Below are 15193 nucleotides of genomic sequence, written 5' to 3'. Positions count from 1 at the left end.
TTGTTAAAGCCATTTCAGACTACAAGTAAGCATTATATTACTAATCATCTATTTTAAAGGTGCCATACAATTGAAAACTGTATTTATCTTGGCATAGTTGAATGATAAGAGTTCTGGACATGGAACTGACATACCGTGAGCCTCAAACACCATTGTTTTCTCCTTCATGTGTAAATCTCCTGTTTGCAAAAGACCGCTGAAAAATGAGTGAATCCCAGCATAACACTGACTGTGACGTTGGAGTCATATATGTCAGTGGTTAAATGCTTGCTAAATAAAACTTAATAACTTTTGATGCTTTTGTGCTTAAAGGTCTTAAAGGCCTTAACTGCTTGAACCCCGATAAATGCTGCTTGCAGCTTTAATTTTATTTTTGTTTTTAGCTACATCACAAATAAAATCACAAATATAATTCACATCACATAACTATTATTTTTTACCTATATAACCTCACCCTAGAGTCAAAACAAAAAACAAAACAAAAAAACAATCACATAAAACAATATATATTATAACGGTCCTTCCTACCGGCTACTCTGAGAAATTGCTTCATTAATGGCCTTGTTGACTTGCTCATAGTTGTAATTCTGATCTCCGGCATGTTTCCACATGTGGGATTTGAGAGATGGTGGGTGGCTGCACACGTAACCACACAGCGAGCACCTGTAACACAGATTAAAGATTATCACCCATCTCCACCTACTGTCAAGTTCTGTACACCAGCTCTTCCAAAGTGTTTGATTCTCACCTGTACTGCTCCAGCAGCTGCATGGCTTGGTGTTCCTGTGGATGTCTTTTCATGTGGCTCTTCAGGCTATTCATATTAGTTGTGGCGAAATCACAGCTGCAGCACCTAGAGGGGTAATGCGGCACAGGATAAACAGTTAGAGCGGCACCAGACCTTCTGGAGCACCTGTCAAGTGGGGTCAGCCATTGTTTGTTTGCACAGTAAATTTTCTTTTTTCGAATCGGCTGTGTGTTTGAACATTTGAAGGCCTGCGTTTGAAGACCACTGAAAGTGCGTTTGAGGCTGCTTGCGGCAAATGCAATACATTGCAGGCTTTGAATGGATCCTGTGGCTTAAAAGGACCCTTTCTCTCAGAAGTTCTTTTTGAAATGATCATGACTGAACAGAACTGAAGCAAGACATAATAAGAACTCGAAGAGACCATAAAAGGGACCTTGAGGTGTTTATGTGAGCTTGCATGTGATCGGGTTTGTGTATATGCGCTTACATTGAAGCTAACAAGATCTTGAACATTCTCAGCATAAGGCCTTAACACAATGAGTACAGGCATCAAAGACTTATCCTGAGCACCACTGCACCCTTGTGGTGATAACTGGTAATGCTTTCATTTCCAGCCACATTTTTACAAACTACAAAACATCTCATGCTTTCTGATTTGTTCTCCTTGTGTAACGTATCATTTACAACAAAATACATTTCAAAAAACACATTTCTAAACATTTATCCTTATGTTCAATGAGAACGTAAAAAAAAAAAAAAAAACACAAACCTGTATGGTTTATCAGAGTTGTGGATTCGCCGATGGTTGCGCACCCCAACATACGTGGAGCTGGTGTAGTCACACACATCGCATTTGAAAACGCTCTGCTCGCCAACTGAATCTGAGCAATAAAGAGAAATTGTAAAGAGAAAATGTAATGTCTCTAAGTTGTTAAATAACCACCAGAACCATGTTGATGGAAAAGGGGTAAATGATAATCACACATTATTTGTAATGTTACAGTTGGCATGAAATGAAAATTCAACCTATTTTGTAAATGCATGTTATATGTTACATATATTACATTGTAGGTTTAATAAAATGAAAAATTATTAAAATGTCAAATCGAGCTAGTAGTCAAAAAAAAAAAAAAAAGGGATGTGTGCCGGAATTCTCCAATCATTTAGACCATTTAAGACCCATCCCTCCACAACTGACTGCAAGTTTGCATTCATTTTTGAGTGCAACATCCACGTCTCAAAATCCATTCAATGACCAATAGAAAAGGCCCCCACCCTATTATTTAAAAAAAAAACACTCAGATGTATGTTAGCATGCAAAAAAAAAAAAAACCATCTGTACTAATGTTTATAAAGACTAAGGATTTTTTAAGGAGGAGAAAGTGTTCTTTTTTGTGTGGTGCTGAAGGTATATTTCATGCTCACACTCATCTGCCATCTTGGCTGTGTCTTCAACGATTGCTGTGCTTTCAGCGACGTGGGTCAGTGTGTTGCTGATGTCGTCTATCCCATGCCCATCTCGCTCGTGGCTCCTCAGCTGACTCTGAATGAGGTATTAATAAAACCATCATCAGTGCTTCATAAGGAGGAAGTTTATTAATAACGCATCAGTGGAAGAGAGAGCAGTGCATTCCAAAATTATAAACTCATTACGCCAATCTACATGGAATAAAATGAATACTTGCTCTTTTAGTTAAAGAATATTTGATGTCCCATCATGTTGTTCCAAACCTGTATGACTTCTTTCTTCTATGCAACAACAACAACAAAAAATTCCAATTTGAAATCTGGAAAGATTTGAAAATCTTCAAATCCTCTTTTGTGTTGCACAGAACAAAGAAAGACACAGACAAACAGCATGAGAGTAAATGATTACAGAATCATTTGAATCAAATATTCTAATAATGACAAAAGGCCAATACTGTTCTTTGCTTCAACAGGCATATTAAAATAAAAGCCCCATGTAAAAAAATAAATAAAAATGTATTCTTATTTCCACTAGACAGGTTTGTTTCTCTCCTCACCTTGTAGTAGAACCTCTCTGTGCACTGCTTGCAGCTGTACATGCGGGGCTTGAAGTGGTGGATCATGTGACGCTCCAGGTCCTTGCTGTCACAGGCTATATGCTCACAGATGGGGCACTGGTAGGGCTCTCTCTGTCTATGCACCCGTAGGTGCTGCTTGATGTAGCCCTTGTTTCCGCTGCTGTACAGGCACAGTCGACAGCGATAGGGCCTCTCACTCCCAGCTATATATTCCACCAGACCTTCTGTAGAGGAAACTTCGGTGGGCACAGCAACACCCCCAGGAACTCCACCAGAATGTTGGCTTTGGGCGTTGTCCTGCAACTCCTTCAGAATGTCCTCATCTGAAGTGTTTTGGTCAGAACGCTCTTGCAGCCGCTCGATGACTGTCAAAAGGGACATGCTGATGCCGGCTTTGGAGGGTCCCTCGACCAGCACATCTCTAGAATCTTTTGAACTCTGGAGGCCAAGGTTAAGTAGAGCAGCTGGCTCTCCAATGGCACAGGTGAGCTCTCCTGAGGACACCTTAGGGTTGGCAGTGTCTGCAATTTCTATAATTTTCTGGCCTGTGTCAGGGATTTGCGTACACAGGTCATGGATACCTTTCGCAGTGGTTTTGCTAAGCTCCGGGGCCCTCATGGGCATGGCCACCAGTACCTCGGCTGCTAAAGAATGCAGCCGAAGAGACTCAGAGTAAGTCCTTCTCCGAACCGGTGGCACGTTTTCATCTGAGGGAGATCCTGAAGACACAGTCTCCTCCTCCTGTTGTCGATCTTCTTCATTCCAGGTGATCACAACCTCCTCCTTTTGTTTGTAGTATATGGGGTGGTGTTGGCTCTCTAACTCTGGCTCCTCAGAGGCAAGAAGGGTTTTGTCTCCTCCTACTTCTGGGCTGAGGAGCAGAGGTTTGCTCGACACCGGTTCCTCAGCACAGGGAAGGCGTTCCACAATGACATTGACGTGGCCGGCACTGTTGCCGCTGCAGCTGATAATCTTCTGCGCAGAGGACAGGAGGCTGTCGGAGCTTGCCTGTTGACTCTCAGTCTCCAACTCCAGCTCCATTTGCGCCTCAGGTGTCACCTGGACCTCCATCAAGGGCTCCTCGGGGTCTTTAATAGAAAAAATGTGGCTAATCACTGGCATTTTGCTCTCCACTGTTTTCAAAGCTGCTGTCTCCCCATGACACTTCACTTCTGGTGAGCCACACAGCTTTAGCTGGAGGCTAGAGGAGCCATGCATCGTCTGAGGTTTTCCCCCAACTGCTGCGAGGACTACAATGGTATCCTCTTTACCTGCTGGAACTGAAGGAGGACAGGAGCTTTGTAAAGTATCAGGACAGTCTGTCTCATCTTCAAATATTGGGTATGAGCAGTCAACCAGGCCAGCGTGTTTCCATGCGTGGGTCTTCAAATTGCGCTGCTGTCTGCATTCATAGTTGCAGATAAGACAACGGTACCTGCCCTGCTCAAAGCTGTACCACTTCTTCGGCGTAGACATCTTCTCTGATTCTAAGTTGCTTGCCTTCAAAACCGTCATCCCTTGGTGAACCCTCCTAGCCAATGCTTGCTCGTCTAGGATGCGTCTAGCATGGTCGCCCTCCTCCAGGTGGAGTCTTACGTGTGCCACCAGCTCCTCTTGATGATTTGAAGTGAACTGGCATTCTGAGCACATGAGGATGAGCTCACTGTGCTGCTCGTCATGCTGCAGCAGGTGCTCTTTCAACAGCTCCAATGTAGGTGAGATAAATCTGCACATACTGCACTGGTAACACGTGACTGTCCGAGTGCCTTGACTTGAAGGCTCCCGTGCGAACACATGCCCAGGCGTGCTGCTGGGTGCTGGGTGCTTTTCCCTTTGCTCTCTGGGTCTCTTACAAGGTGTGGCCCCTTCAGTGCAGTCCCTGCTGTCTGGAACAGGTACAGGTACAGATGCACAGGTCACCAAGGGTCTCTTTTTCCCAGAGATGGTGCATCTTCTGGGCCTCTTCTCCACAATCTTGCTGAGCTTCTCAATGACCTGAATAAGAGAGTCAGCAGCCTGCTTTTGCTGCTGCCGTTGCTGGTCCTCGCCACCATGAAGACGTCTGTCGGGAATGAAGACTGTATCCTGCTGGCCTCTAGAGTGAGGCACTAAGACAGCAACACCACTGCTGTCCTCCATTCCTGAAACATGTAAAAAATAAAATGTGAATGAAATGGCACAACTAAGCAAACAGCAACTTTCAGCTTTCTAAAAGTTCAGAAATGCTGAGTTAGAGAATGGTTTTAAGCAGTAGTGGACAGTAACAAAGTATTTGTACGTTGTTACTGTACTTAGATAAAAGACAGATACTTGAAAAATCTACTTGAGTATTTTTATTTTGGGAAACTTTTACTTCACTGCATTCCAAAGCATAAAATCATAGTTTTTACTCCACTACATTTCACAAACAACATGTCGTTTCTTGTTATTTAGCGGTGTCCAATTAGCTAACAAGCTGATTATTTTCAATTAGCCTGTTAAATCAGTTTGCAAATCGCACTGAACGATTCATTTATGACAACAACTCACTGATTCAAATAATCCAGTCAGAGCGAGTTCGCTTAATTCCCTGGATTCACAAGTCTGACTCAAAATGAGCCAAGAACCTGAAATCCACAGAACTTGAGTGCGCGTGATGGCGCGAAAAGTACTAGTACTAAGTACTAAGTTACTAATGCCGAATTTTAGGATTTATTAATGAAAATCATATTTAGATCACGACTGTCAGATGTTTGTGAACTAAATCTTCTGTGAAAGTGAAAGCTGTTTAAGCCTATTGTATGAAATGCTTGAATGTGGACATGTTCACATTTGTTTATTACCATCTGAACAGCGCAGGCTTTGCATAAAAATGACATAATATAACTTTAAAATAATGCAAAATTAATGCTTCCCCGATGTCGTAGTAGTTTCAAATTATATAAAACCAGTATGTCTGCAAAACATTCTTAAAATATTAACACATTATGCCCTATGCAACATTTGTTTTTATATTGTATATTTGTCAATACGCATTAACACATTTTGTTTTTCTTCATTTTTATATGCTATATGGTATTTTATTTGTATTTGTTTGCACACTTTAATTATCAGCAATTATCAGTATAGTAGTTATCAGTGTATAACAAGTTTTGGTAATATAACATTTTCTTATTTGCAGATCAAAGTGTCTGCGTAAACGTCCTTATTGACTAGTGCTGGCTACTTGACAATTCATAATTTATGATGATGTCAGACTGAGCAGTAGCCTATTTAAGCTCTGTCTGTGTGTCTACATAGTAGGATGGAGTATAGAACTGCAAACTAAATAAACATTCATCAATAAGTTTTTTTTTTTTACTTTGACTTAAGTAAAAATGAAAAAAAAAAAAAACATACTTTAATACTTTTACTATATGGTATCTGTAATTTTCATACTTTTTACTCCACTACATTTTATAAAAAACATTTCGTTCAACGTTATTTAGCGGTGTCCAATTCACTAACACGCTGATTCTTTTCCATTAACCTGTTAAATCAGTTCGTAAATCGCACGCACTGAACGATTCATTTGTGACAACAACTCACTGATTCAAATTATCCAGTCAAGCTGTTTCTGAAAAAAAAAAAAAAGAAAAAAAGGGGGTATTAATACTTTCACTGGAGTAATATCTTGTTATGGTATATGTGGGTCATTGATGAATAAGGTTTTTAAAAGTGTAAAAAAATTGAATGGAGATATAACTATATTTGAAACCATTTTTTAGTTTACCTAGATGTTAACAATAAGATTTTGTGGTTTGTACAATCAATTAACACTGTTTTTTGTCATTTTTTACAAGATGGAAAAAATGTGTCACCAAAAAAGTCATTCGGTTTAACCACTGATTTGAAAGTTAAAAACTGATTTGACATTGATGTTGAGATAGTATAGCCTATAGTGTGTACCACAGAAGAAATATTAAATAAAATTATCACTGATCTCATAAATGTAATCATTTATTGGACTACTCTAAACACTCCAACATATTCAAGTAAAACATTGCACAGGGAAAGGAGAAAAGGGGAAATGTAAAAAAAAGAGCCTTATCTGCTTTATATTTGTATTATTGTAGTTCCTTTAGTTATTAAAAACAATATTATTCCATTTAAATATTTACTATATCGGTTTTACCGAATTACCTTTTGACACTTCAAAATCTTTAAAATACCTTTATATGTAGTAAAATATAATTAAAACCTTTTGGATTCAGTAAAAGAGATCAAGTTGTACTACCTTACATAATTTGGATGTTATATATTTGTTTTTTTTTATTATTATTATTAAGGCCTTTGGACAAAAAAATGACCCGTCACGTCATTGACCCATGTACTTACCCCAGTACTTGATTTGTGTACTTCTTCCAGCACTGGTTTTAAGATAATAAGCTTTCTGGGTGTACAGTGGAAGAGGCCCTCCTTACATATTTACAAGAATAGCCATTAGGCCTACTTCACATACCTATAAATATCACCCACTAGTTACTGCATAGTAAATCCGACATTTTTTTCTTTTCTTTTTTTCTTCATGTCAGATTAATATGATTTAGACTACATGATTTCATCACACAAGAGTCTGCCTGTCAATCTCAGTAATCAGCGGTCAATATATCAAAGTTTATAGTGCCATATTTTACTGTCATGATACAGAATATAAAAAATGTTGTAATGTCAATACAAAAATGGAGGTAATCAAATCAATTTAAAATACTAACAAACGATTTAGTTAAAAAATGCAATCAAATTAAAATGTATTAAAACTATATAGCATAGAGTATGAAAACATTCCTAAAAATAATGTTAGTAACAATGTATTATTTATTTTAAGTACATTTTACTGTGTAATAGTAATATTTATTTTATAATTTCAAGTTAGATCAAATTTTTTTTTGCAGGTTGTAATGAAGACCTTTGAGTTTGTGTTTTTAATAATTATTATTATAATAGTAATATAGTAGCTTGAAGTAGAGGCCTACTACAGTGCAATGGTAATATATTTCTGTTATAATTTCAACTTAAACCAAACTTTATTTTGACAGGTTGTTGTGAAGTTTCTCTGTGTAGTAGAGAGAGTTTTTCTTGAATTAAATGGTAAAATGGTTATAATGTGAACTCTCAGAGCAGATCTGGAGATGAAGTTCATATAGTGAGATGGCAGACGAAAGTGTGTAGTAGACGAAAAGTGCGGTGCTTATTCACACAGAGACGCAGACTTCAGATTCAATAGCAGTCTTTTTGAGATTTAATATTCACATACACAAATCCATATTGTAATTTGATTCATTGTACAGCTCTACTTTTGATTTATCCATACAACAGGTCTGTGACATGACGCTTTATACAGTAACGTTCCATGATTCAGTCCACATTTTCAACATTGCGGAAATCATAGGGCTGTGGTATTTGCCACATTAATGAAAGTTAGTTGAGTGTGGGTTATGTTTGTTTTATAAAATTTTAACCATCAGTAAAAGGGCTATGCAGTTAATAGAGGTCCCCTCTCAATACACTCATAGCGCTCTTTGTAGCCAATAATATGCAGCAATTGTTTACAGCTACACAACAGTATGACGGTATTTAAAAATTCATATTGTTTGCAATAATGGCAGAATGTAAAGCATACCTTAGAGATATTTTTATAATACCTGAGTGACTTCTAACACACCTAATCTGAGAGTGGATTCTTCACTTTCTCCAACTTGTAATTCATTTCCTCATAGCACTTCTGCATTTTTGACCAACAGTTAAAAGGGAAGTTATAGAGAATTACACTGAATCAAAACAAAGACACGTGGAGTATGAACATGTAAACACATTCAATTATTCGACAGTAATTGAAAACAAGGAAAGCTTTGTGTGCTTTTTTTCCTCTTCCAAATTAACCTTTTTTTCCCTATACAATAAAAGTCAATGGGGTCCAAAACAACATCAGACGCAAATTACTTTCTCGGACACATTTTTCACTATCTTTGTGTGTGTGCGTGTTAAACTTTATGAAAGAAGTGATACAGGAACAACACGAGGGTGAGAAAATGACGACATAATTTTACTTTTTGGGTAAAGTGTCCCCTTTAAGATCAATTAGGCCTTTATGTTGTAAAAGTAAAATATTCAGATTGTACTATATTATGGGTTAGTTACAACGTAACAGCAAATACCAATCAAAGGCCAAAACCGACAAGAAGAAAAACGTAATGGTGAAGGGGTAAAAATAAACACATGCTGTGTGTCTCTGTGCGACAATATAAAGATTTGACGCGTTGACGGATGTTTAGAGACACAGACCTACTGACTGATACTCAACACGTGCAAATCAATCTCAGTCAAATATCGGTGTGAGATAGTTGAGCTTAAGTTTAGCAGAGAGTGTGTGTGTGTGTGTGCGTGTGTGTGTGTGTGTGTTTGAGAACATGGTGTCCGTGATAACCGTGGAGACGCAACGTGAGAAAGGGGCAGGACGTTTCTGACAACAGTAACACACATGCACATTTTACACTTCAACATGAGCAGTAAAAAAACAACTGTGCCGTTTAATAAACAGCTCAGAGTCATGCGACTGTCACAACCACCCAAACGCTACTTACTGATGCGGCAGTTGTGTCTGATCTTTGGCCTCGGTGCCCGTGATGCGCTGTTTTTATTCCAGGGGTGTAAAAGTGCTTCACTCTGGACTCAAAATGGCGAGAATGGAGCGCCGATCACGTGACTCACTGCAGGTCATGTGACCGTGGAAAGTGACATCAGCCAGAAAACACCTGCCACTGCTTGAAGACCACATTGAGAAAGAAGTGCTACATCCTTTTTGTCATTATTTACTCTTTTACTTTATGTTCTGTATGTTTGTGCTGAAGTACTAATTTAAGAATTTTGAGCATTGATCGCAATGTATTCTACCGAAACGACACGAGATTAGTGATCTATTTATTTTATAATTAATGTAGGCCTAGATCTGCAGCTTTTGTAGATTTTGAAGTGAAAAGTAAAGACCCTTAAAGTAAGATGTTTCCCTAACTGGAGATGATGTTATGCTTGTGCTTTAATTAGTATTATTATTAAGATTTATATGAATTCGATGAACATTTCAAATATCTTCATTAGAAGAATTATTCAATGTGGATAAATAGCCTACCATAGCAAACTGACATTGAATCAACATAGAAACGACGTCTGTCTGCTATCTGGGTAGCTACTGTAGTTAATATTATGATGTCATCTCTTCATTTAAAAATACAGGCTTAAAGGGTAACTAAACACTAAACCAACTTTTTTTATTTAATGATCTGTAAGAATGAGGCTTTATTAGTGCTGTTCATTGATTCGAGTAACTTTTTTGACATTTGGGTATAAAGTATTTTAATTTTACAATATATGGTGTAAAAACGTCTGAGTGCTGCCCTCTTAAGGTTGAACGGTGGCTACTGCAGTTGAATTTTCCTATTGGATGTTGCGGTGGCAAGTGACGTAAAAGGTGGCAGGTGACGTAAGCAGGTTCCAGCTCTACCACGCCCCTGGTACAAGCTCACCACGCCCTTGGTATGAGCTAGCGTAGATTTATCTGTGTACAGTGGTCAGGAGGGTACGTAGGTGTAGTGTTGCTGGTTGCAACAGCACTGCTGGACTGCATAGCTTTCCAGCAGACTTGGAAAATAGGCGCCAGTGTTTGCATGCACTTGGCCTGGAAGACCGTGAGTGTGAAACCTGCATTTTCGCGGGATTGCTTCTCCAACGCAATAGAGGTGGAAATGGGCTTCTCCTCCACACAGCTCGCGCTGAAAAGCGACGCAGTGACAAACGCACGCTGCTCCTCCTGCATGGACTCCACCACCGCAGCGCCGTCTTGATGTGAGTGATCATATATATTTTAATCACAATTTATGGTTAGGCTAAAGTTATTCCTCTGGGGTCGACAAACGCGTCGGCGCATTTTGCTGGATTTTTTCACATAGCGGCAAAATATGAATATGCCTATATAGAGAGCGCGCTATTGACATCAACTCGATAAAACCTGAGAATGACGGGCTCTGATAAAACTCATCAGATGAATGTACTTTACGTCGTCTTGCGACCCTGTGAGCAAACTCCATTTTAGAGTCTGACAGCAGGTCTCAGGTGCACGCCCCCCGCTCACGGTTCGTCCCCTCTATCTCCGCTGGGGTCTGCCCACTTTTCTAGCATTTTTCAAATATTGACAGTGGGTGGAGTCAGGGTCTGACCAGGGGTTTAGTTACCCTTTAAATATACATGATTTTAAATATACAATTTTGAATGAAATATTATTTGTTTATATATATCACAGTTTATGCACTTTTAAACTTGCCTCTTATTAACTGCTGTCTATTTTAACTTGGACCTTCTTTTAGTTAATAAATCCTCTGTAAACACTGCAGGTGCCATGCGGCATCTCCTTCAGAGCTTTAGAAGCTGGGCCCTCAACCACTAGGTGAGAGAGTGAGGTTACTGTGGGAGGAGACTGGCCAGCAATCAGTTTCAGGTACAGGTGGCTAGTTCTATCATTAAGACCGCATAAAGGGTTCTTACAGTATCTTTTCTGCAGTTCTGGTGTGTGTGTTTGTGGTGCTCAACATGCAGCCTCTATACCCTTTCATATAGGTATGTTTTTAGTTGTGTGGGTTGTTTGCGTGGAGATGGCAATTCCATCTTTGTTATATTTTTTTCTTTTAGACTGATTATTTAAGAGGTTTTATTCTCTGTCTGGGAAACGAGGCAGACAAACATTTATTGCTGCGGTACCTTCAATGGGCTGACGGCCGTGATGGAATGCTGAATAACGGTAAACGCAGTAGCCTATACACTTTAAGACCGATCGTTTATGAGTTTGATGCAATTAATATACAAATGTATTTGATGTGGTAATCTTTTCTCTTGTTTTATAGTACCTTTTATCAATCATGTGAGAGCTGAGATTGGGTAACTGTGTTGCAGTTGTACTTTCGTTAAAGTAGGCTATGTTTTGGTTGTTTTATATTGTGGGCTGCATTGATGTGTACTAACATGCATGTTTCCTTTATTCTTAAAGGGGCAGACCAGCCACTGTTTCTTGTATATTTTAGATTTATATTGTGGTTTATTGTTATTGTTATTTGATTTTGATGTTAAATGTTGTTTGTCATTTGCTTTGTTTCTTTGGTACTGCTCTCCTTTTTGTGTGTTCCAGTCCTCAGAGACTTTGTACAGGGCCGGGCCTGCATCTACCTCCTTCGGTGTAGGTGATTTGGGTGGTACGTGTGACACTGCTGTGTGGTGTGTACTGGAGGTTGGCACTGAAATAGTGACTTAAAGGTACTACTACTTATTTGCGGTGTATGCTGTGGGGTTTCTTCTATTTTTCTTCTGTCTCTTACAGGTGGATTTTTCTGTAACAGGGGCCATTAAGGGGCCACATGTTACATTCAGGGGCCAAATACAGGGTACTTTCAAGCACAGAAAATAATTTATTCAGTACGGTGCAAATACACTTCGGCAGTCGTTCCTTTTTCAAACGCTCTAAAAATATGAGCCAGTAAAGTTCTTAATGATTTTTTTCATTTATTTATACTGTGAATAAAGGACACAATGCACTTCTTTCTGAATTCCACCTTTAAGTTTCATAATCATGTCGTCGCTTATAAACAGTAAATTATTGTTTGGGGGTGGAATTGCATCTGTGATCGTTGTGAAGAATTTTCCGGTTGCTCTTCTCGTCGACGATTGATGGGTGGGAATCTCTAGGCACCTCACGATTCGATTACGATTCAGAGGGTAACGTTATCTAATTTTTTTTTTTTTTTTAAACTACTTGGTACTTTTAAAGCAAAGTATTTGATGACCCATAATGAACTTACTTCCTATATTAATTTTATTAATAAAACAAATGGAAGTGATTTGGCAAGTCAACTGTAAGGTTACATTTGCCAGCATTTGTCCCAACATTGCAAAGAACCAACAGGAAAATAAATGTGTGCCTGTACTAGCAGCATACTTGTAGTAAATTAATGCAAACTTCAGCATATTCTGAATCTCTAGTATTTAATAATAGACGTCTAACCAACATCCTCTTATTTCCAATGGGCAATATAATCCTTAAGACAAAAAAAAAAAAAAAAAAACATTTTGCTGTAGCAAATTCACAAACAGTTTTTGTTCAAAAATACAGAATTGTACCAGCAGCTCTCATAGAAACATAATTCTTGTGGACTTACGCATATTCTGAATAATTAGTAACATACAAAGCCGCACTAAATAATAAACAGTTATGACTTGAAATGTTTGCTGTATACCACAATCAAAAACAGCTTATACAAAAAAGTGAATGAACATCTGCAGAGAGCGCAGTCAAAATTTTACTTTTTGTGACTGGCATAACGTACGTATAACAGATCGGTTTACAGCATATTGATGTGAAAACTAAACAATACAGAAAGCAGCTCTCATACAACAAATACTATAAATGGGTAACAATGAAAGTGCCAATTTTCCACACGTTAGCTTTTAACGAAGAGGGTGCCGTTCGAATTTGGCGCTCAGCCATCATGCGTCTGTTATGTGCACACCACTGACTGTCCGCGCACTGCACGTCCTCTTAGAGTTCCGCCTTTTGCGTTCCGTCAATATTACGTTATTAGAAAAAGAAAAAAAAGTATTTATTTATATATAAAAAAATTATTTATAAAAAAATCGATTCATAGCGATGCGGACGATTCTGAATTGATTCACAAATGTCAAATTTATATTTGACATATTTGATATTTGAATTTAATATATATAAAAAAATGTTGTTTTTTTTTTTTTTTTTTTCGTTTTTTTTTTTCAACCCCTAGGAATGGGGGGCCAATTTCAGCAGGGGCCAGGGCCTAGAACCGTCCCTGTCCACAAGGGCAGGCCCGACCCTCTTGCAATCTTGAGGAGAGCTAATTCCAACTTCTGTGAATGTTATTATCGACACGTTTTTAACATTTGATGGTTCTATTGGAACAATAAAATTATCTTTTTACAAACTACATTTGTTGTCTAATCAGTATTGTGACCTCTAGAGGGCTCCTCCTGCCTTAAGGAGGTGGTGTAGTCAGCTTATATTTACTACATTACGTTCCCCATTACTGAAGCTAACTGTAGAAAATGATCTGGCACTTATGACAAATATATTAAACACCAAAGTCACAATCCTTTGCCATTGAGTAATTTACATTTTAAAGACAATATTGCCAAGTACTTTATCTATTTTATCAAATTTCTAATTTAATGAACAGAGTTGGCTACTTGAGCAGATTCATTCAACATGCAATCACAGTGTGTTATTATGCCATCTCTTCTATTTAAAAAAAGCTCCACCAATAAAAATTGTTCCAAACAAAGCCACATAAAACCATTGCAAACAGAAGCTGTTTTGTTCCTGAATGATTTAAGTTGTGTCCCAAATGATGCACTATACTATACACTATGTAGGCCTGTCCTAAACGGCACATGCACTTACAGAATGCTTCTCAAATGGATGCCTGAATCCTAGTGAGGCTGCGTCCTTCCTAGTCCAGTCCGTTGGAGGCTTGTAGGCTTCTCAGCAGTAGGCACTAGAATGAGATCAGGGTTATCCCATTTGTTATTTTAGGTTTCAGAAGGGTGCTCGCGACCGCCCCATTTGTGGTCAATATGCACCCTTGATGCACACTTTTGCCGAGCCCGCATTGAAGCGAGCTCAGCAGCAGACTTCTCCACGACAAAGCGCTGTTACATTGCGAAAGTGTGGACTCACATTTATAATTTTCAAACGTTTTCACAATAGTTCACATAGCTAACCAAAACTTTAATATTAGGAAAAGCCAATTGCATCTTTATTCATTGGTTTTACACATCACAAAAATGTAGGCTATGTCCCATTTTTCCAAACACAACAAACAAAACTCTTTAAATTTATTTATTACTCATTTATTAAATTCTAAGTTGCACTTGGTTTGCAAGTGTTTAGGATCATTTTGGACAGGGCCGTACTTTACTGTCTAGTGTATAAATGTGATAAGGTTTTGTTTTGTCATTCTCATTGCCTTTCCCCCTCTGCCACGAAAGGAAAGCTGTGCAATTGAGTGCATGAAGTATCCAACATAAAAAAAAGTGTTCAACATTCCATGATTTGTTTTTTTCTGTTAAATAAGGGCACCATTTAGGTATTTAAAGTACACGTAGTGAATAAGTATGTGAACTGGGACACACCTGTAGTGTTTTTCAACAAATTGGATATCGATTAAATGACCAAATTTTAAAACATTTAGTTTCTAAACGAATCAGTCCCTGAAATATGACCATTTCCCTATTATATAGTGGGTGAAAAACAGTAGGTCTACGTAAAAAGTAGTACAGTATGTCTGAATATTCACAAAACAGTAGGGAAAAG

At 38.3% G+C, this 15193-nt stretch overlaps 1 protein-coding gene and 1 long non-coding RNA gene across 3 annotated transcripts in view; one reads left to right on the top strand and one right to left on the bottom strand.

Annotated features, from left to right (window-relative positions):
- The window catches only part of znf507 (zinc finger protein 507), a 132247-nt gene extending 122713 nt beyond the window's left edge, over positions 1 to 9534 (bottom strand). Inside the window, exons 1-6 of the mRNA XM_084404873.1 lie at positions 9396 to 9534; positions 2773 to 4934; positions 2174 to 2291; positions 1518 to 1629; positions 749 to 853; positions 529 to 663 (exon numbers count right to left, since the gene is read on the bottom strand). Of these exons, the coding sequence (XP_084260999.1) occupies positions 529 to 663; positions 749 to 853; positions 1518 to 1629; positions 2174 to 2291; positions 2773 to 4932 (2630 nt within the window). The 5' untranslated portion in view covers positions 4933 to 4934; positions 9396 to 9534. The remainder of the gene's footprint in view (positions 1 to 528; positions 664 to 748; positions 854 to 1517; positions 1630 to 2173; positions 2292 to 2772; positions 4935 to 9395) is intronic.
- Positions 9535 to 9584: 50 nt separating this feature from the next.
- On the top strand, positions 9585 to 12936 carry LOC311287806. Of its 2 annotated transcripts, XR_014626808.1 has the most exons (4): positions 9585 to 9805; positions 11199 to 11302; positions 11494 to 11602; positions 11706 to 12936. It is a non-coding gene; the product is annotated as an uncharacterized lncRNA (long non-coding RNA). The 2 variants fall into 2 exon arrangements; XR_014626809.1 differs by having other exon boundaries at positions 11494 to 12936.
- The last annotated feature ends 2257 nt before the right edge of the window (positions 12937 to 15193 follow it).

The sequence above is a fragment of the Rutilus rutilus genome, assembly GCF_951802725.1.
Source record: "Rutilus rutilus genome assembly, chromosome: 3".
In the NCBI taxonomy this organism is placed as follows: Eukaryota; Metazoa; Chordata; class Actinopteri; order Cypriniformes; family Leuciscidae; genus Rutilus; species Rutilus rutilus.
Note: the sequence above shows the minus strand (reverse complement) of the source record. Positions and strands in the feature narration are given on the sequence as shown.